General features: G+C 31.1%; 1 protein-coding gene across 5 annotated transcripts in view; it reads right to left on the bottom strand.

Annotated features, from left to right (window-relative positions):
- LOC139521659 (aryl hydrocarbon receptor nuclear translocator homolog) overlaps positions 1–22356 on the bottom strand; it is a 38228-nt gene that overhangs the window by 6384 nt on the left and 9488 nt on the right. For 3 of the 5 annotated variants that reach the window (XR_011664042.1, XM_071315152.1, XM_071315150.1), the window contains exons 2-13: positions 15696–15747; positions 14612–14683; positions 13724–13884; positions 13150–13229; positions 11300–11392; positions 10534–10651; positions 4652–4681; positions 3576–3770; positions 3042–3225; positions 2495–2601; positions 629–779; positions 45–247 (exon numbers count right to left, since the gene is read on the bottom strand). Coding sequence is in view for 4 of the 5 variants with exons in the window: in XM_071315152.1 (XP_071171253.1) it covers positions 45–247; positions 629–779; positions 2495–2601; positions 3042–3225; positions 3576–3770; positions 4652–4681; positions 10534–10651; positions 11300–11392; positions 13150–13229; positions 13724–13884; positions 14612–14683; positions 15696–15747 (1446 nt within the window). In the remaining variant the exon portion in view is untranslated. The remainder of the gene's footprint in view (positions 1–44; positions 248–628; positions 780–2494; positions 2602–3041; positions 3226–3575; positions 3771–4651; positions 4682–10533; positions 10652–11299; positions 11393–13149; positions 13230–13723; positions 13885–14611; positions 14684–15695; positions 15748–22356) is intronic. The other 2 variants (XM_071315153.1, XM_071315151.1) reach the window with 1 other exon arrangement.

Consider the following 22356-nt stretch of genomic DNA (forward strand, 5'->3'; position numbering starts at 1 on the left):
ATCTCATTGTTGAAATAAACATTTAGCTATAAATGTGTACTTACTTGTGAGAACTGATGGATATCCCCCAGCCTCTGGATGACTATATTGATTAGCATAGTCAGCCTTTGATGAGGATGTCATGCCCAGATTGTCTGTAGGTAATGGCCGAGGTGGATTACTAAATGTATTTATCTGTGGATCTTGTGCCTGATCAGCTGGATTTGGTATTCCTGACTGAGGGCCTGCTGAACCTTGTTGAGCTGTTCTATTAAACAAATAAAAAAAATTGGTAAATACATATACTTAAAGGGGTTGTTAGCACTAAATGAATAAATTTGTTTTTCTTAGCATTGTGAACAGAAAAAAAATGGACAAAGGAAGATAACTCCAATTTTCTATGTTACTTTGACAATAACACCATGGATAGTTTAGAACAGAGTGATACACATACGTTTTGTGGCTTGACTATCTGAGTATATTTTTCATTGATAAATTTCTTATAATGCAATATAGCCCCCTCTCTAAAAGTAGGGGTATAATTTTGAGAAAAACTTTCAACCTATACAGAAATGGCATTTATTTTTATAAAATTGATAAGGGTTGTCAAGATTGGCACTAATAAATGAATGCATTATAGTAAACCTACTTTGCTGATGTATTAGTACAAACAATGTACTCTACTTCATCAGTGTAAGGGTTCTGGAAACTAAAGCTACTGGTCCTTAGCCATACCCAGTCATTATTAGCAGCTCTAAATCTATACATTATAGACATCACTTGACCTTTCAACTTTAACACTGAAATATAAATATCATTACAGACATTACTTGACTTTTCAACTTTAACACAGTAATATAAACAGTTTTCATAGAAAATATCTCTACAAATTGAAGAAACAGGTTTTTTCCAAAAATATTTATGAGATGGATGAAAGGAATCTATGTTTTATATATACACATGGAAAAAAGTATTGCAACACCTTGATTTTTTAAAATTTGAAAAATCAGCCTCTTGTTTTTTATGGAATATAATAAAATATGTGTATAATATTATTGAAACATAGTTCACGATAACATTGGCATTGAAACGAACAAAAAATGTTTAAAAAAAAATGATTTATATAACCACAATTTCAATAACAAAATGAAGTGTTTTTTGTACAAAAAAACGCATTTGACAAGTTTCACTGTAGTCGAACTTTACAATGTCAGACATTTCAAAATTAATCTTCAGATGACTGTTCACATCATGGTTGATCGTTATACGCCAAAGAATTAGTACTTTGTGCGCAGCCTCCAATCAAACGGATAACCGCATCTTAATGTCTTCTGATTCCTGCCATAAATCGACTAATTTGTTGCTAAGGTAGCAGCAACCATTTCTGATGAAGGGAATTGTTTATTTCATGTTGTGTTTGAACTGGGGTGTCCTTTCGCTCACTTTCCGCCCAATAGTGTCCCATATAAGCTCAATATGGTTCAAAGCCGGGCTACGATCGGGCCAAGGAAGATGAACCAAATTCCATTTGAACATTGGGTCTTCCTCCACGATGCTAATTTCCAACTTTGGCGAGCTCTGCACTACATTGGATACGGAAAACTGTAAGTCTGCTCGCTAGCAAAGGTCTCCGAAATGGTATTATCGCACTGTAACCAGTAGCGATGAGTTGATCTCTAACAGTTCTTGTTAAAAGGCTCTTGTATGGCCACCACTCTCATTTTAGGATTGTCTTGTATGCAATGGGTTTCCTTCTGACCAACCTTCATTATGCTTGATTTTCTCTAGCAAATGGAATAGGGGGGTCTTCATTATCTCAGAAGGTCTTTTACAGCGTTTATTGTCTGATTTTTATTCTCAAAACGACTTCAGTGGCATGGTGATGACCAACAATGCGTGCAGTTGTTACAGCGACAGCCCTGCTTCTCTTATGCTAATAATCTGCCATCTTGCTGCAGTTAAGAGTTGTCAAGGACCCATTATAAGGTGTCAATCACATAATTTTAAAAACTTGGTTATTTAAAGTGCTGAAAACAATGAGGATCAAAACATCTTTTTTGCTGTTTACGGGTACAGTAGCTGCATTTGCAGATAAAAACTTATCGAGTCGATATTTATTGATTAAACTCAGGTGATACTTAAATATTGTTTAACTAGTTCTATTTTACCAAATTATATCACAAAAAAATAATGAGTGTTTTTTTTAATTCAATTTCAATTTGGTGTTGCAATACTTTTTTCCAGGTGTATACATATTGACAGATGACACAGCTTGGAATGTGTTTTATTTATAGAAAAAATTGTATGGTGAGTGAATTCTGTTTATTTATGTGGAGTGAATTTCTAGTAGACTTAATAAGTGGAATGAATTTCTAGTACACTTATGTGGAATGAATTTTTTTTGGTAGACATGTGGAATTGATTCTTCTGGTAGGTGTATGTAGAATGAATTTCTTTATTGCTTTATGAAATACTTTGTTAATTAGAACTCTTTTACAATACCAGATTACTATACCTTGTTCAAAAGTATCCTTCATGTGTGTTTTATCTTCAGGGTGATAAAAATCAAAAGCAGATTTTCCTAGTAATTCCTGTGGTTGATAACCAAGTAAAGCTGTTACCCTAAAAAAAGATAAAGCATTGCTATATGTTAAACTTGAAGAGGATTTTAAACATTAAATTTTTTACTTTAAAATTGAAGTGGTTTATCTCCCCATTAACTAATGTCTATATCATCACAGGTTGAGAAAATACATTTTCAAAGTTTCTGGCCGAGAAGAAGAAAACAAAATAAACATGGTTTATACATTTGAAAACCTACTTTCTTGAAATTTGTTTTCACTCATTTTTTTAAATTGCACATCAAAGAATTTTTACATAATAAGATTTGATTTATAATTTTCTAAAATATTCTTTCAATTTTTAAAACTTGTGACTAATACTTCACAAGTAAATTTATCTCATTGAAACCCTTAACTTTGATCAACAAAAATATATGTGTTTTATTAAAAGAAACTATCACTTCTGATCAAGAAAAGTAAATGTCTTATTGAAATCCTCACCTCTGGTCGACAAAAGTAAATTTGCCCTCTATACTGTGTCTGGAAACGAACTCTGTGGCATTGTTAGCTCCCATTAAATCATTACAGTTAGGTGCACTAGTCACCTGCAGTCTACCAATGGCAACCAAACAACAATGGCTGCCGGGACCAGAATTCTCATCAGGATCTCTATCAATCTGTACACCTGTTTAGTAAAATGAAAAAAACAATATTAAACATTGGCAAAAAATACCTTTATAAACCTTTAGTCAGTAATATTCTCAAAGGAAATATTCATTTTGTGTTATCAACTCCTCTTATGTTTGTATATATTTATTAAAGAAAGGCACTTCTCTTTGCGTAAACATTTGGAGAATTTTTAATCTGTTATAATTAAAAAAGAAGTAGGGCCAGGAGGTCTTAATTTGGATATAAATTGAACTGTGTAATGTATCAGTAAACAAATAATAATGATCTTAATTATGCATATTTATGCCAATATTGACATTTAAAGATTTATATTAATATTTTCAAATAACTTCCCCAATATATTACCTGAAGGTGGCCAGTTCTTTATATACCCAGTGACATGTACAACCGTATAATGATTCCCATCATTAGACGGACCAATGGTGTTACGCTGACGGACACGTAAGGAATGATTGGCTGTCATTGGATCAACCTGGACATTACCCATCTTCATTCTACATATAAAACCTCTCCTGGACCCCATACATAGTCTAATAGAGGCTGAAATAATAAATACACTTAACAATAAAATCTCTCCTGGATGCCATAAACAATCTGATAGAGGCTGGAATAATAAATACATACTACATATAAAACCTCTCCTGGACCCCATACACAATCTGATAGAAGCTGAAATAATAAATACACTATACAGTAAAACCTCTCCCTGATCCCATACATAATCTAATAGATGCTGAAATAATAAATACACTATACAGTAAAACCTCTCCTAGATCCCATACACAATCTGATAGATGCTGAAATAATAAGTACACTATACAGTAAAACCTCTCCTGGATCCCATACATAATCTAATAGATGCTGAAATAATAAATACACTATACAGAAAAATCTCTTCTGGATCCCATACACAGTCTGATAGATGCTGAAATATTAAATATTCCTAATTTTCAAATCATACCTCTCTCAGTCTTTAAGCATCAAAGAAATATTATTTGTTTATACATGTAGACTGTGCAATGAATGGGATGCCATAATTTCTGGAAACAAGATGATATTTCAAAATCAATTGTTAATCAGGATGTTATACAGAATTTGTTGGGAGAACACATGAATTCCATATACAATTAATGGGTGCTGAAATGACAAAAAAAAATCGGACCAATAAACCATGAAAATAAAGACTAGATGAACCTTTCCAGATGGACATGCACACATTCAAATCACTCCTGCACTAAATAAAGTTGACCAAATGCTTATGGTATCTACGAAACAGATCTTATCACAAAATGTGAATGGTGAAAATTGATCCTTGAAATGATGGCAAGGCAAGGTACAACTCTCTTTATAGATTAGATATACACAGACAAACTTTGCTGACTGTATTTTGTATTAACTATTTACTATATCTAAGGACTTACTTTGATGACTGTCTTTTTTAACTGTTCCAGCTGAAAAAAAAACATAATAAAGTTTTATAAAAGTTATATCATTAGCTTACATTCAAGTTCAAGTTCTAGAATATAAAGAAAAGCAAACACTGTTTTGCTTAGATGTAATTTCACATAGGTTGTGCTTTTGGGATATAAACTAATATATATATACATCTAAAATATGTTAGGAATACCATACTTTTCATGCTTTTGTTGTGTTTTTTTTTATTTTCTATCGACCTGCAATTTGCATATATTGCTTAAACTATTTTTTATTCAAATGCAAACCAGATGCTCCGCAGGGCGTAGCTTTATACGACCGCAGAGGTTGAACCCTGAACGGTTGGGGCAAGTATGGACACAACATTCAAGCTGGATTCAGCTCTAAATTTGGATTGTGATTAAATAGTTGACACAGCATAGGTTTCTGACACAGAATGAATGTGTTCTAATGAACTTAAAATTTTTGTTTTCTCTTAGAGCAATTCACTATGCTGTTGAATATTAATCCTCTCAAAAAAATGTTTGAAGAAATTTTCTTTTTTATTTATGAAATTTCAAATGAGAAAAATTGAACCCAATTTTTTTAATCACATCCCCCTTTCCTTTTATTCCAAAACTAATCTCAATTAAAATTTCTAATGGAGTTTGCAACAATAACTACTCATTTAAATACATCATAAAATATTAAGATGTAAAAAAACTGCTTGTTATCACTGAATGGTAAAGATTATTTTAATTTATCAGTTGGTAGTAAAAAGTGAATATACATTGTATATTGTATATTACAAAGATTTAAGTTGATTCTGGACAAAGAAAGATAACTCCAATTAAAAAAAAATCTTGCTATTGCACAATATTTTGCAATTAGATATTTCTTGCTTACTATTCTGGACAAAGAAAGATAACTCCAATTAAAAAAAAATCTTGCTATTGCACAATATTTTGCAATTAGATATTTCTTGCTTACTATTCTGGACAAAGAAAGATAACTCTAATTAAAAAAAAATTGCTATTTCACAACATTGTGCAATTAGATATTTCTTGCCATTGCGCAATACTGTGCAATTGAAAAGACTTGCTATTGCACAATACTTAATATAATAATTTTAGATCCTGATTTGGACCAACTTGAAAACTGGGCCCATAATAAATCAAAGAGCTGAAAGCTCTGAAAAAAAATGACGCCACTGTCTCTAATATTGGGATAGTTTTTATGCAAGTCTTGATTTTCACATACCGTAATTAGTTTAACAATGCAACATGTCTCGTAAGCATATAATTGATATTAGTATATGAGTGTGTGTGAAGTGAAGGTGCCAACTGGCTGGTTTTTTTTTAAGACAAATGAATAGGTCAAGACTACCTGAATTGTACAAATAAATACTGTAGAAAGGCTTCTATATTTCTCACTGATACATAGGCTGAATCCGGGTCCGTTCGTGCCCATTCACGTTCGCCCCCTTTCACTTTCACACCCTACATGTTCGCAACTAATCTTAATTGGTTTTGTGTTTAATAACTCTGTAAGCAAGTGTTTTCTTATAAGTATAATTGTTGTCATTGTCTCAAAATAAAGTGAGACAGCATTTTTTTTTTGTGTTGAATAAATCTTAATCATGTTTTGGATAGCGTATTGTTAAAGATAATAATAATCCTTTCTAAATAAAGTGGTATTTTGTCAACGTTTTATTTAGCGTTGAATAACTCTTAATCATGTTTTGGTTAGTGTATTGCTATACTTTGTTTCATTGACCTCTTTCATAATGAAGTGAGATTCTGACTAATTTTTTTTCTGTGTGTTGAATAAATTTTATCATGTTTTGGTTATAATAGTGGATTGCTATATTTTGGTTCCTATATTTTATTGTTTCGTTGTTTCAGATCAAAGGGCTTAAAAACAATTATCTTTTGTGTTTTTCCTTTAAAATCTTCAATGTTTTACTCATACCAAGCTATAAATACATTCAGTATTTACACCAAAGCAATTTAAAACAACAATCATGATTTTCCAATTATTCAACTTGAATTTGAATTAAAATTGGGCGCGAATGAGTAGAGTGCGAACAGACCTTGGGTGTGAACGTGCGAGGTGCGAAAGTGTATTGGGCGCAAACAGACCTGATACCACATAGTCTGAACCCCCTTCTCCCACAAAATATGAAGTAAATTAAAAACAAATTGTTCAGAGAACAATTGAAGTCTTTCCACTAGAAAAGATCTATTTTTATATTGAAATATGAAAAATCAGTTTAAAATGTTAGTTCCTATGGCTTTATGACGTCCTATTAACCTATGACCTTGACCTCAATTTCAAGGTCACAAACCATGGACCTTGAATCAAAATATCCTAGGTCTTTAATATGTTTGGTTAATGAGTACTACCACTTGACGCGTAATTTTAAATGTAAGATGGACAAAAACTCCCTTTTATTGTATGCGCAGCCTTTCAACCAAAATATACAAGTAAGGACATGTCGCAACTAATAATTTATGAAAAATTATTTGTCAAAATGTCATACAGTATTTGAAAAGAAGTGAAAATAAGCCAAAATCAAAATTTATAATATGACCTTGACCTTTGACATTGACCTCATTTTCATTTTTAGTACCAATGACCTCATGAAGACCCTAGGTCTCTATCAGTTATGGTTTACCAGTTGAAAATGCATATCGCTTGAATCAAATGAAAAAGGGGGAATAACTCTCATATGGAGTCCCCATAGAGCTAGGGTTCAAACGAATATTCTTATCCTAAATATGTAACGAGTAATTTGGTAAAATAAAATCTTTTACGGTTACGAAGGAGAGGTGGCCACAAGAAAAACAGTGTTTGGGGAGATAACTCTTACAACGTAATGTATTTTGTTATAATTACATTTGATATATGTTTCATTATAATACTTTATTCTGATTGGCTAACTGCACATCACATGTTATTCCTCAAGCAATTGCATCACTCAATAAAACTTTTCATTCATGATAACACGTGGTCCCACAATAAAGTGCACAGATGAATTGAATAAAAAAGTTATAAAATTCGTGTTTTCATGATCCTAGCTAAAAAAAGTAATTATAAGTATTGAATGTTACTTTTTGTAACCTCATAGGGTTGCAAAAGCGTTGACCGTGTGCACATTTTTAGAATGAAGCGCTTACGCTTACGCGCTTCATACAAAAAGTACTTCGGTCAACGCTTTTACACCTCAATGAATTTACAAAAAAAAAAAGCATTCAATACTTAAATGCAGTTGTAAATTTTTAAAGCAAAAAGAGTTAATACTAACTTTCACTTTTTTGGATGTTCATGTACATTTTGTATGTATTTATTTTTCTCAACTACATGAATTTTTTGGTGTATTTTTAATGATATATATGAGTAGTTCAAATAATTATTACGTCTGGCAAGGCTTTTTAAATTTTATTCTGGGACACCTTCCTATGACCACAAGGCTATGTTAATTTTTTTCTGGGACGCCTCCTTAAGAACGTCTTAGGAAGGCGTCCCAGAAAAAAATAAAATAGCCTTGTCAGAAGTCATTATTATTTGGACTAATACATGAGATATTGGATATTTTTATGCATTATTTAACCAGTTGAGTCTTTTACAGGATTGTTTGTTTAATGCTGTTTGAACATTACTGAAAAAAACCCACCTTAAATTTGCTAATTATTTGGCATGAAAGTTTGATTTATTGAAAGGGACTCATAGTTTTCCATTTAATTTTAATAATTGTCTAATGGTTAAAACAATAGCTTCGTTGTTTACTTTTATACACAACAACATATTCACTTTGGTTTCGTTGTTTACCTAATATTCACTATGTACTTGGTAACAGTTATTAATTAATTGAATAGAAAATATTATAATAAATATTATTGGAAGCCGAATTGCCGTCAAATAGGTGCCGATTTGACTAGATGCCAATTTAACCAGGTGCCGACTTGACTTGTACGTTTCAATTCCTCTGCGATCGTTTGCGGTATTTTCTTGAGAAAACCTATTTTCCATCATCAAAGAGAAGAAGAAACTGCTTGAAATGATTCCCGAACGCTTCGTGATTGTTAAAATAAGTTTAATTCACTCAAAAAACAATTTTAAAACTTGCGATGTTTAAACAGGAAGTTTCAAAAGCACGTGTAAAAGAAGAAATTAACCGGTGAGAGTGGAAATCCGTACATAACATATATCACTATAGTACGACTTTTAAAGCAAAACAGTTTCATCCTTTTGTAAAACAGTCTTTAATATACCTATCACATTAATGTTTGAAGGGTCTTAAGCTTATTCAAACCATATAAGTCGGTATGAAACACCAAAACGGAATGATAATAACCGATTACGTTTTGTAGTTTACAAAATTCTGGACTGGTTCCTGTCAAACTACAACACTTTGTTCGACTGTAGTGTAATACAAACAGAAACCAGTTAGTTTGTAAACTGGTTCCTGGCTGATTACTACACAATGCTCATGCATACTAATGATAACACAAGCACATTCCAGTTTGTATTGAAATTAGTAAATACGAAACCAAGCGCGGTAGGCAGAGAAATCAGGTCGGCAGTTATGGAACAATGACTGCGTCATTTTCCAAAAATCTAAGTACATTTTTGGATTCAGCATATCAAAGAACCCCAAGATTTCAATTTTTGTTAAAATCAGACTAAGTTTAATTTTGGACCCTTTGGACTTTAGTGTAGACCAATTTGAAAACAGGACCAAAAATGAAGAATCTACATACACAGTTAGATTTGGTATATCAAAGAACCCCATTTATTCAATTTTTGATGAAATCAAACAAAGTTTAATTTTGGACCCCGATTTGGACCAACTTGAAAACTGGGCCAATAATCAAGAATCTAAGTACATTTTTAGATTCAGCATATCAAAGAACCTAACTGATTCATTTTTTGTCAAAATCAAACTAAGTTTAATTTTGGACCCTTTGGACCTTAATGTAGACCAATTTGAAAACGGGACCAAAAGTTAAGAATCTACATACACAGTCATGACAGTTAGATTCGGCATATCAAAGAACCCCAATTATTCAATTTTGATGAAATCAAACAAAGTTTAATTTTGGACCCTTTGGGCCCCTTATTCTGTTAACTCCCAAAATCAATACCAACCTTCCTTTTATGGTCATAAACCTTGTGTTTAAATTTCATAGATTTCTATTTACTTATACTAACGTTATGGTGCGAAAACCAAGAAAAATGCTTATTTGGGTCCCTTTTTGGCCCCTAATTCCTAAACTGTTGGGACCTAAACTCCCAAAATCAATACCAACCTTCCTTTTGTAGTCATTAACATTGTGTTTAAATTTCATTGATTTCTATTTACTTAAACTAAAGTTATTGTGCGAAAACCAAGAATAATGCTTATTTGGGCCCTTTTTTGGCCCCTAATTCCTAAACTGTTGAAACCAAAACTCCCAAAATCAATCCCAACCGTTCTTTTGTGGTCATAAACCTTGTGTCAAAATTTCATAGATTTCTATTAACTTAAACTAAAGTTATAGTGCGAAAACCAAGAAAATGCTTATTTGGGCCCTTTTTGGCCCCTAATTCCTAAAATGTTGGGACCAAAACTCCCAAAATCAATACCAACCTTCCTTTTGTGGTCATAAACCTTGTGTTAAAATTTCATAGATTTCCATTCACTTTTACTAAAGTTAGAGTGCGAAAACTAAAAGTATTCGGACGACGACGCCGACGCCGACGACGACGCCGACGCCAACGTGATAGCAATATACGACAAAAAAAATTTTCAAATTTTGCGGTCGTATAAAAATGATGACATTATGAAATTTAAAGGCTCTCTTTTTGTGTGAATTTTGAAATTATCTCTGAAATAATTTCTACCTACTTTTCAAATCTAGAATTCTTCCTGTGTTTTGAGATTCTGTTGTGGAAAGCTGTTCTCTTACTTTGTCTATATCATCTGGGTGGATCAGTTCATAGACACAGTTTCCAAACCATTCATTCTAAACAAATAATATATATGATGGTTGTTTATATTCCAAAGAATTCCCCCAAAAATAGAGGTAAAGTAGATTAAATGTGTACAACAAACTTAATCCATGTGTAAATTGAACCAGCAATAAAGTCCTATGATTGAAGCACATATATTCATTTGTGTGATCATGAATATGACTAAAATTTACAATTTACACCCAATTATATAATACCTTGCTTGGAGGTTGTACTGGTTAATGCCATTTCGATCAGAGCAACAGTGAAATGTAAAATTGTTTTTAATGACGGACACACATAATTTGAACTGATCTATGTCACCACATAGAAATAGCTAATTTGAACTGATCTATGTCACCACATAGAAATAGCTGAAAATTACCTAAGTCAATCAAGTATAAAATGTATCTGAAGGTGACCTAAGAATTGCTGAACTCTGCTGTTAATGATGGATGTTAAAGGACAGCGAGATTGAGAAAATTGTCCTTCACTGCATAATAATGCTCTAAATCTGATGACAGTATCCATGATATATAAACACTTTTTTTAAATGAAATGTTTCTCAATGCCAAATCAAGTCAATAAAATCAAATCTATTATTAGGTGAAATAAATAAAAAGCCAGCTTTCTAATATGAAAACTAATAACCTCTAACTTACCATCGACTGATGAAGAACTGGTGTCACTGAGTCAGACACATATATTATTCTCCCAGTATCACATTGTACAACAAACAGGAATCCATCAGCTGCCTGAAGTAGAAATATTATTGTTACAATTCCTCCTTCTCAATCCTATCATAATATACAGAGACCAAACAACAAAAAAATAGTTGAAAATTCAGATGTTCTTCTTTATCAATCATTGATGTATGAAGTATGATTACCTATATCTTTATTCTCATAACCATTGCAGATACATAGGTACCTCTAGATATCTTCTTTTAAGTTTTAAAATAACATTTTCATGGCATTGTTTTACACCTTTATCTTATTAACTGTGTGTGTATTTGAATAACTATTTAACTTTAAGGTGATTTCAGATGTAATGATTAACCACTTTTTTTTTATGCAAAAAATATTTAACTCATCTAGATTCTATTCATGATTTTTTGTTGAAAGGGGAAGGTTGACAAGTGAAGTTTATTGTGTTTTTTTTTTTTTCTAAATTCTATGACTGAATATCAGTTGAATTTAGTCTTTTCAACATCAATTTGAGCATTTTAAAGAATGGGTGTAAATGTGAAATTAATTAAAGTGATTTCAGAATGCCAGTTTCTATTATTGCATTACTCAACCAGTCTCATTAATAAAAACTTTGCAATACTTCTGAATATGCAGTGTTATAAAAGATAAATTAATAGAAATTATTTCCGTAATATAGTAAAATAGTAATGTGATGCCATAACAAAACCAGGTGTGAAGTTAATAAAGTCATATTACAGAAAATTTAGGATAATCCTCATTTGTAATAAAATACCATTGTTAAAATCGTGAAAATAATCACCTAGAAACTGAGACAATCATGATATATCATTTATTAATCAAAACTGTTATTCAAGTTCATTGACAATTCCACGTCACAAGTTTGTAAGGCTTAATTTCACGTTGATTGTACATATACTAAGTCATTTCAGAAAACTTCTTCATTTCAAATAAAGGTCAACTTTCTAGAATATTCTTTACTATGCCATCAATATTGTTTATTTATAATTTTTTTTTTTTTTTTTTTTAAATCTTTAGCTTTGCAAGCGGTGTTTTTTTCCCCTTTTAACTTAATAATCAGCTTTTCTTTCATTAAAATCAACATGTATAAATGATTTTTAAAACTATCCTAAATTCATAATCAAAAGAAAATAAACAAAAGGAGAGGGTTCAGTAAGACCCCTTTTTGGCCCCAAAATATAGCAGTTTTACAAAATTGTGAAAATGTAATCTTTTAGCTCTTTATTGGAAAGTACAATGCTTCTGCTTCATAAATATAAACTGTTTTTGACAATACCATGCACATATATTGGATACTAGCATCATGAAGTCATGCTAAAATACTGAAATCATCTCAATTTTAGCATTTTAGTTAGATTTTAGACGGTTTCCTTCTTAAATGAAAGTGGCCGCATTCGTGTTCATTCATAATATTTGAAATGTAACTTGTATTTGATAATAATACATAACATATATAAAGGTTGAGGATGAACACAGATGCGGCCACTTTCATTTTTGACAAAAACCATCTGAAAAGTGACGTTTTTTGGCATATATGATAGATTTTTCAAATTTAAGCTTGAATCGGAGCGTTTTTAATAACTAAATCAGTCAAAATCTGTCACATAAACTAATCGAATCAATTGAAATAGACACTTAAGTGTTTAAAAAGTGTTTACAATCTTTTGATAGATGAACCTGAAATTTGAGGCCAAAATCAGCCCTTACCGGACCTACTCCTTTGTCAGTTTGGTAAGAAAAGGGAACAATAATAAATAAAATTTTGGAAAACTAAGTGTGATTACCTCAAGAATAAGATGTTTTAGCTCCTGGTCTGTGAGGAAGGAAGGTTTGTACGACCCATCTGTTCCTGTATTGCCAGTACCTGTCAATAAATATTTCTATAATCTATCATATAATAAAATAAACATACACTTTTAGAGCTCAATTTATATAGTGATTATTCTCTGCTACGCCAAGTGTATTTTCATATCATGTAATCGACTGAATTGTTGTCAAATTTAATTGATGAAAAAAGTCTGGGACAAATCATAACCTTGGAGAATATTTGGCTAAAGTGATATGTATAGGTATTTACTTTTTATTGAATGCATTAAAATAGGATTTAACCTAAGCAGAATAAAATATAAAGGGTACTGTACAATACTGGAAATAAACTAAGTCCAATTTAGCTTTGATTATAGTAGAGACTCTGACTTGACTATGTTCTGGTGATACACAATGCCAAATTTGGACTCTGATTAGAATATATAATCCCAAGACCCTCTATTTGACTGTGATGTCAGATCAAACTCTAATTGGGAGAGAGGACCAAGTCTAACATACATGTCACTGGTAAGGAATGGTTTTCTGACTTACCTCTCAGTGTTTTCATGTGAGAAACAGCCATTCTAAGAATGGTTAGTTTGTCTGGTTTCCTAGCTAAGGTACTGCATGTTGGTACCATATCACAGAGTTCATTAATGTAGGAGGTCATCTTGTTTCTTCTTCTTCTCTCAATCTCACAATGGCTCTCCCTACTCAAAACATGAATTTACACTTGTATATATAGTTTTACTAGTGCTTGTAAACTTCTACTTTCTTTTTGTCGATTATAAAATTGCTATTATAGGGTATTCTAATCTTTAGTCATTTCATTTTTTTTTTCATTGACAATTTAGAGCACTACTAAAGATTCATTATCATTTATGGGGTACTAATTATTGACTGGTTTTGTGGCATTATGTGAACCTGGAATTCAAGTGTTAATTTCATGGAATATCAAATTCCTAAAGGCTTGTATGCAGAATTACTCAAAACCATCAAACATCAATGAAAATGGCACTAAAAGGAAGGTAAATGAATCCACACTTTGTGATTTAAGAACCTGCTCATGATTAAAGACTAAATGTAAACCTTAGACATCAAAAAATCTTACTGTCAGATTTTTTACATATCAAAGAAAATTGCAGAGTGATATATATATATTCCATTTGTAAAAATACCATTTTTTTTAAACTTTTAATTCACAAGTGAAAAAATTAATGTATAAACAAAATGGAATATACATGTTGTATATCACTTAGCTTATATTTGAGAGCAAGACAATTTGTTATGCATGTGCAAAACTCACATAAATATTAAATGTTCCCTATTTCTCTATCTAAAATATGAACTTTTCCTTAAAAAGAAATGTATAATGTTTTAATAGATCTCCAGTTTAGTAAAACATAATGCCAAAACTTTTTGTGTTTGAAAATAACAAACCTAGCAAACTTTTCTTTGTCAATTTGTTCCTGGTTATATGGTGTGCTTTGCTGGCTATCTTCATCATCAGAACTGTAAAACAAATTCAACTTTTAGCATAATTATTTATGAAGTTTTCATTTTTTATACTAGACTAAGAGTGCCTGATAATAAGAGCATGATTTACCCAAACTTATAAATGAAACATTAAAAAAAACAAATCATTTGAATAAGATGGGTGGTAAGCATATTTTCATTACATCTTTCTCTTGCACCAGACCACAGTGAATCAGATATGAGAAAGGTATTCAAACTGCAACTTACAAACAAGATTTGGAACATTGATACCAGAAATGGTAAAGCCTCTTGTATGGCAAACTAAAAAACTTCATGTGAACTTAGAAAAATGTTACCCTTGGCTTCCTTCATAAAACTTACTGTTCACAGTGAGATACCTATCTTTAAATATAAAACTTACTTTTTATGATCAAATGCTAATCTAGTTGAGTAAAATTTACTCTTTATGTTAAGATGCTTATCTTAGTGAGTAAAACTTGTTTTTTATGTTGAGATGCTTATCTTAGTGAGTAAAACTTGTTTTTTATGTTGAGATGCTTATCTTAGTGAGTAAAACTTACTCTATTTGTTGAGATGCTAACTTACTCTTTGTATTGAGATGCTTATCTTAGTGAGTAAAACTTGTTTTTTATGTTGAGATGCTTATCTTAGTGAGTAAAACTTACTCTTTATGTTGAGATGCTTATCTTAGTGAGTAAAACTAGTTTTTTTTATGTTGAGATGCTTATTTTAGTAAGTAAAACTTGTTTTTTATGTTGAGATGCTTATCTTAGTGAGGAAAACCTGTTTTTTATGTTGAGATGCTTATCTTAGTGAGGAAAACCTGTTTTTTATGTTGAGATGCTTATCTTAGTGAGTAAAACCTGTTTTTTATGTTGAGATGCTTATCTTAGTGAGTAAAACCTGTTTTTTATGTTGAGATGCTTATCTTAGTGAGTAAAACTTGTTTTTTATGTTGAGATGCTTATCTTAGTGAGTAAAACCTGTTTTTTATGTTGAGATGCTTATCTTAGTGAGTAAATCTTACTCTTTATGATTAACGCCTTTTCTTTTTCTGTTGCCCCCTTTGCCTCCATCTCCTGAAAAAACAAAATCAAGATTTAATTTAATATTTTTATCGAGTTCTTTTCTCCAGAAATAACCTTTCTGTTTTTGATATCAATGGTTACCTTTACTTGTGTATTACGTCTGAGTGATTTATGTATCATCTGAACAAGAAAGCTTCCTATAAGACCTATGACATATAGTATTGGATCCAGCTGTAGGTCAGAAATCTCTAATGGATGCTAGCTTTTTAATCATATCAACTGTTGTGACTGATAGTGTACAACTGTATTCTTCAAAGATGTTTACATTCTGTCAAGTGGTTCCAAAGAAGATCTAAATGACTTAAGTATGGATGCAAAAACTGACAGACTGATGCAATGTAAGGCAATAGCTTATGGTAATAATTAATAATAAATTTGAATTAAAATGCATATTATTCAAAATTCGTGTGGATTGTATCATGACTTTATGTTATCAGAAATTATTAGGGAGTCAATATATCTATGAAAGATCGTCTTTATAGACAATGCTATAATATCTGTTCCTGTTTGAACAATATTTTTTACTCTTTATTCTGTCAGCAACAATTACTGTTATATTTCTTCTATTGGAAGTATTATCCAAGAATAAATGCATCCATTTGGTAAGTATACCATTACACCAGGGTTTTCAATATCACAAACTGGTCAAAACATTTACTAAATTTTATCACCGGTATAAGGAAATAATTTGTAAATATAACTCAACATGCAGACATCTTATCCGTTCAGGTATTATGGTAATATTCTTTATAAAGCACAAAAATGTCAGTATTCACCTCAGAAGCTAACAAAACCTTTAAATAGACTTATTAAGAAGGGATATAGTTAGGATGCTGTTGTCAGGTCATTAAAGATTGCATATGTTGGCTTTAATATTGATTCACTTATAGTGTCTTTGTATTGGAACTTAACACATTTATTATTATTTTTTTTTTTAAAACAGTTATTGGCATGACACGGGTTATGTTCATCTCATATATTTTATGATAGTATGATACTAAACCCCTAACGGGAGGGATTGTGCCTGATATTCATATGATGAAGACATAATCTTTCAATCAGTTTAAATGAGGTCTGGAGCTGGCAAGTCAGTTAACTGCTAGTAGTCTGTTGTTATTTATGTATTATTGTCATTTTATTTATTTTCTTTTGTTACATCTTTTGACATCGGACTCGGACTTCTCTTGAACTGAATTTTAATGTGCGTATTGTTATGCGTTTACTTTTCTACATTGGCTAGAGGTATAGGGGGAGGGTTGAGATCTCATAAACATGTTTAACCCCGCCACAATTTTGCGCCTGTCCCAAGTCAGGAGCCTCTGGCCTTGTTAGTATTGTATGAGTTTTGTCGAGCCTTCGACTTTAGTCGAAAAAGCGAGACTAAGCAATCCTACATTCCGTCGTCGTCGGCAGCGTCCACAAATATTCACTCTGTGGTTAAGTTTTCGAAATTTTAATAACTTTCTTAAACCATACTGGATTTCTACCAAACTTGGACAGAAGCTTGTTTATGATTATAAGATAGTATCCAGAAGTAAATTTTGTGAAAATAAAATTCCATTTTTTCCGTATTTTACTTATAAATGGACTTAGTTTTTCTGCGGGAAAACATTACATTCACTCTGTGGTTAAAGTTTTTAAAATTTTAATAACTTTTTTAAACTATCCTGGATTTCTACCAAACTTGGACAGAAGCTTGTTAATCATCATTAGATAGTATCCAGAAGTAAATTTTGTAAAAATAAAATTCCATTTTTTCCGTATTTTACTTATAAATGAACTTAGTTTTTCTCGGGAAAACATTACATTCACTCTGTGGTTAAAGTTTTTTAAATTTTAATAACTTTCTTAAACTATCCTGGATTTCTACCAAACTTGGACAGAAGCTTGTTTATGATCATTAGATAGTATCCAGAAGTAAATTTTGTAAAAATAAAATTCTATTTTTTCCGTATTTTACTTATAAATGGACTTAGTTTTTCTGCGGGAAAACATTACATTCACTCTGTGGTTCAAGTATTTAAAATTTTAATAACTTTCTTAAACTATCCTTGGTTTGTACCAAACTTGGACAGAAGCTTGTTTATGATCATAAGATAGTATCCAGAAGTAAATTTTGTAAAACGATAAATCCATTTTTTCCGTATTCTACTTTAAAAGGACTTAGATTTTCTGCCAGCAACACATTCACTCTGTGGTTAAATTTTTCAAAATTTTGATAACTTTCTTATACTATTTTTAATTTGTACCAAACTTGGACAGAAGCTTGTTTATGATCAAAAGCTAGTATCTAGAAGGAAATTTTGTTAATATTTTGTACCTGTGTATCTATCTGTATTTTACTTATAAATGGACTTAGTTTTTCTTCCAATTAACATTACATCCAGTCTGCAGTAAAAGTTTTTACAACATTTATTAGATTCATAAACTATCCTGGATTTTTACCAAACTTGGACAGAAGCTTCTTACAATCAAAAGATAGTATCAAGCGGAATATTTTTATTGATTTTTTCCCTCAATTTTGTTGCGCCTGCAATTTACAGCAAAAGTAGGCGAGACACTAAAAAAATTTTAATTTTAGTTTCTTGTGTATAATTCAGAGTTGAGTATGACATCCATTATCACTGTACTAGTATACACATTTTTAGGGGCCAGCTGAAGGACACTTCGGGTGCGGGAATTCTCGCTACATTGAAGACCCACTGGTGGCCTTTGGCTGTTGTCTGCTCTATGGTTGGGTTGTTGTCGCTTTGACACATTCCCCATTTCCTTTCTCAATTTTATGAAGGAAATGCTATTCTATGACAATAAAGTCATACTGTAGATTCATTTAATTTCATGGGTACCTTCTTTTGTGGTTTAAGGAAAACTTTAACATTCGTGGATATTAGATTTGGTGGTTTTGCCAAAAGCTTTATACAAGCCTATGTAAAATTTGTCGTTCGTTGAACATTTAATTTCATGGTTCACCTCTTCCAACGAAAATTGGTGTCCAACAAATATTAATGAATCCACAATACCTGCCAACTTCAAACGTGAACTACAAGATTACGATGCCGTGTTCTGATTGAACAATCACTAGCTTGGTATTCCACGGTGTATATACACTGCCCTTTTATATTTGACAATGTCCTTTACTATTAATATTACAATGGGAACAAGTCACTGTGGTCAAATCCATTAGTAAAAGTATGGACCTAATCAGGAGGTTTCTATTTACAGTTTTATTTTTAATAATTTTAAATAAATTAAGTTCAATGATATATTGTGTACATTAAGTTAAAACATAAAAAAATAATTACGTAATTTGAAATTCACATTTCCTATGCAGTATTTATATGATAGATAAGATGCAAACTAAATTATAAATGCACAGACACGATTTTTATCACAATACATTTGAATAAATACCCAACGGCAATTTAACTATGACGTTATCTAGCACTTTGTATGTTCAGCATATTCATACCTTAGCTTTTTAGCTGAGGAAACACTCATTTTAAATACTTATACAAGACTTTTAGTAATTTTGTTGATGTTGAAGTCAGAGAGAGCCAACAGAAGCAGCTCTGCTTTCAGAGAGTAAATACATAGTTTACAACACTACACACATGCAGGAATAATTCGTCCGTTTCATTTTCACCGTTATTTCAAGTTTTTTAGTATTGTAAAGTCAGAAATACATGTAATTGTGAGGTTTTTACTATTAAACATTAAATGATGTCATACTTAATAGAACATGAAAAATCTATTATTTTCTCTAATAAATTTCTCAATTTCACACGAATTAGCAATTTCCTAATGGCTCATTTTAAATAATATTTGTTTTTATTTTCTTCACTTTAAAATGCCATATTTTGATTGGCTAATACGAGGGTGTTTATTTACTCTATCACATGGCTGAGAGGGTGACAATTTTTTTCAATGTTACCCTCTCGTCCAGACCAATCAGATATCGCTAATTTAAAGGACAATGAATTGAATTTACATCAAGTAATTAAATACAATGCTTAAGTTCTACGTTTTAGCTCAGATTTTCTTATTTGACAGTTAAAATAAAAATAATACGACCTCTTGCTGTTTTTTTCTAATACCTGTAACGTTGTTATGTACATAACGTCATAGAAACTACTTTTAACATAAAAGTAAACTGTAAAAGACAATAATGATAGGACATCCAGTATAATAAATTAGATAACACATAGCTGAGAGGGTGATAGAGCAGATTGGTACCGCTCCAAAAAGCATTGTCAACCTTGGCTTTGTCGCAGTTGACAATGTTTTCTTCGGGTAACAATCTGCTCTATCACCCTCTCAGCTATGTGTTATCTATATACTGTTTCCCCATGCCAGGTTGAATTCTATATCTATAAGTACACCTTTATTGGTATTTTTCAGGAAATCTAGTAGCATTGACAGATAATCCCTGATCTTCATGAAAGACAACTTAGACAAAAAATAACTGCTTTTGTTGTTGAATTTTGAAGAAACAACTTTCTGATTAACTGCATAAAAAAAACCTTTATTCGTATTTTAAGGCAACCTTCAGAAAATTAATAGGTTTTTCTGAATCACGTTAATAAAGTTTTATTTCGTCATATGGTTTTTAGTGTTAATAATTCACAAATTCAAAAACAAACCCTGTAAGAATAATGGTGCTAAAACATGGAAAAAACAAATTTATGAATAATATTTTATCATGTCTCCTCAAGTCCATACTTTAGAAAGCCAAACATTAATGAAAAAATATAATTATAAATGGAACATCCAAAACTGTTTTAGGGTAACTTTTGCCCAAGGGAGTTGCAACCATAGTTTAAGTGCAATTACATAACTTATGGTTAATGTTTAAATAAGTTGACTGAAAAATTTCCTACGTCTTTTATTTGCCCCCTCATTAACATACAGTATCTTGATTGTACCACTGACTCAGATGCCAAAAGCCTGATGTTTGTGATATTTATTCAGTGTTGTGTACTGAATGTCCTCCAGTGGAGGTGTGATTACAGACAATTATATTTAGTATATAACATGATGCTATTTGTCATAACATAACATTAAATTGTCATTTCATTTTACATGGTCATTAACATCTAATTAAACATGTTCTACATTTATATCTTACGTGAAAGATCAAGACAAAAAGACCATTTCCAAAGTAAATACTTGTTACTACATACAGTTTTGTCAAATGAGGCAAACTGAAAAACATTTTTTTAATCAAAATAAGATTTTGATATTTTTGTGAAAGAGAAAAAAACAACATAGCATTGTATTGATTCAAATTAAAAAAACCCAGATGCTCTGCAGGGTGCAGCTTTATATGACCGCAGAGGTCTAACCCTGAAAAGTTGGGGCAAGTAAAATGTATGGACACAACATTTAAGCTTGATACAGCTCTGAATTTGGATTGTGATTAAATAGTTGACACAACATAGGTTTCTGACACAGAATGAATGTGGTCTAAGAACTAAAACTTAAAATTTTTAAATTGGACATTTAATTATATATAGCTATTATGGTCCAATATCCAAAATCTAAATACATGGTTAGATTCAGCATATCAAAGAACCCCAAGAATTCATTTTTTGATGAAATCAAATATTTTTTATAATGTTCAATTTTAGACCCTTTAGATCTCAATGTGGACCAATTTGATAACCGGGCCCAAATATTAAAAATCTAAATACATGGTTAGATTCAGCATATTGAAGAACCCCATATATTCATTTTTTGTTGAAATTAAACAAAGTTTAATTTTGGACCTAAATTTGGACCAACTTGAAAACTGGGCCCATAATAAAAAATCTAAGTACATGTTTAGATTCAGCAAAACCTTGATTTCTATTTACTTATACTAAAGTTATAGTGCGAAAACCAAATGACTTCGAACGAAGACGACGCCAACGTCATACCAATATATATGACCAAAAAAATTTCACAATTTTTGCGGTTGTATATATTGTTACATACAAGGAATAAAACAATTGACAGAAAAAGAAAGTTTCTCGAACAAATAAATCATTAAATATGGGTAAATTTGAAACAAGCCTCCAATCATTTAAAAACAAAAATAATTTCCAATCATTTAAAAAAAAATTAATTTCCAATTGTTTTACTACATGCTTATCCAGTGACCTTTTGGGTATCACAATAGCAAGGGCTCAAACAGTTTACCAAATTGCAGTTAGATTTCTTCTCCCACTAACAGATCAACTGGTAAAATATTTTAGCAGATTGCTCAAGTGAGTATGAAGTAAGTGCTTTAAAATCAAAAGTAATACTTACCATCCAGATCCAATTAGTTTATATCTTTGTCATTCTTTTCAAACACAATAATGACTTACTATAGTACGAGTCACTGAATAAGAAGGTCTAATGTTGACAAGGAAACTTCTATCATAAATAGATTTTATAAATAAATAGTTCAAAACATTGTTTTGTAAGTCTATAATTTATAGCTCCGTTTTCCAACAACAAGTTAGTGCATAATTGTAATTTGGATCTTTTTTTCTAAAGCAATTACTTATCTGCTACCATTAAAGGGAAATAATTTACATTACTGAAAATCAGCAAAATTTTGTGACAATTTTTGTCTGA

The sequence above is a fragment of the Mytilus edulis genome, chromosome 4 (genome assembly GCF_963676685.1).
Source record: "Mytilus edulis chromosome 4, xbMytEdul2.2, whole genome shotgun sequence".
Lineage (NCBI taxonomy): Eukaryota > Metazoa > Mollusca > Bivalvia > Mytilida > Mytilidae > Mytilus > Mytilus edulis.